Source organism: Etheostoma spectabile, chromosome 3 (assembly GCF_008692095.1).
Source record: "Etheostoma spectabile isolate EspeVRDwgs_2016 chromosome 3, UIUC_Espe_1.0, whole genome shotgun sequence".
In the NCBI taxonomy this organism is placed as follows: domain Eukaryota; kingdom Metazoa; phylum Chordata; class Actinopteri; order Perciformes; family Percidae; genus Etheostoma; species Etheostoma spectabile.
Genome location: NC_045735.1, coordinates 4,608,916 through 4,609,185, shown reverse-complemented (window position 1 = coordinate 4,609,185; position 270 = coordinate 4,608,916). Strand labels below are relative to the sequence as shown.

Below are 270 nucleotides of genomic sequence, written 5' to 3'. Positions count from 1 at the left end.
CATCACATCCACAAAGCCCTGGGCCTCTCCAACTATGGTGTATGGGATGAAGATGTCTTCTTCTTTGTCACAGGAAAGTGGTTCATCCTTCTTCTTTACGTCCAGGGTGCTGACGGTTTTAGTATCAGGAGAAGAAAGTGTGGCCAAAGACACTTTTTGATTGTTAGACTCATAGTATGGCGTTCTGTAAGGAGTGTAGCCCAGTGACAGTGTGTTGCTAACCTAGAAAGCAGAGAAAATATAGAAATGTGATGATGGTGGTTGAAGTAG

The 270-nt window shown here is 43.7% G+C and overlaps 1 protein-coding gene across 1 annotated transcript in view; it reads right to left on the bottom strand.

Moving 5' to 3' along the window:
- The window catches only part of LOC116680833 (alpha-2-macroglobulin-like), a 45,934-nt gene that overhangs the window by 16,103 nt on the left and 29,561 nt on the right, over positions 1-270 (bottom strand). The window contains 1 exon segment of the mRNA XM_032509538.1: positions 1-222. Within this exon segment, the coding sequence (XP_032365429.1) occupies positions 1-222 (222 nt within the window).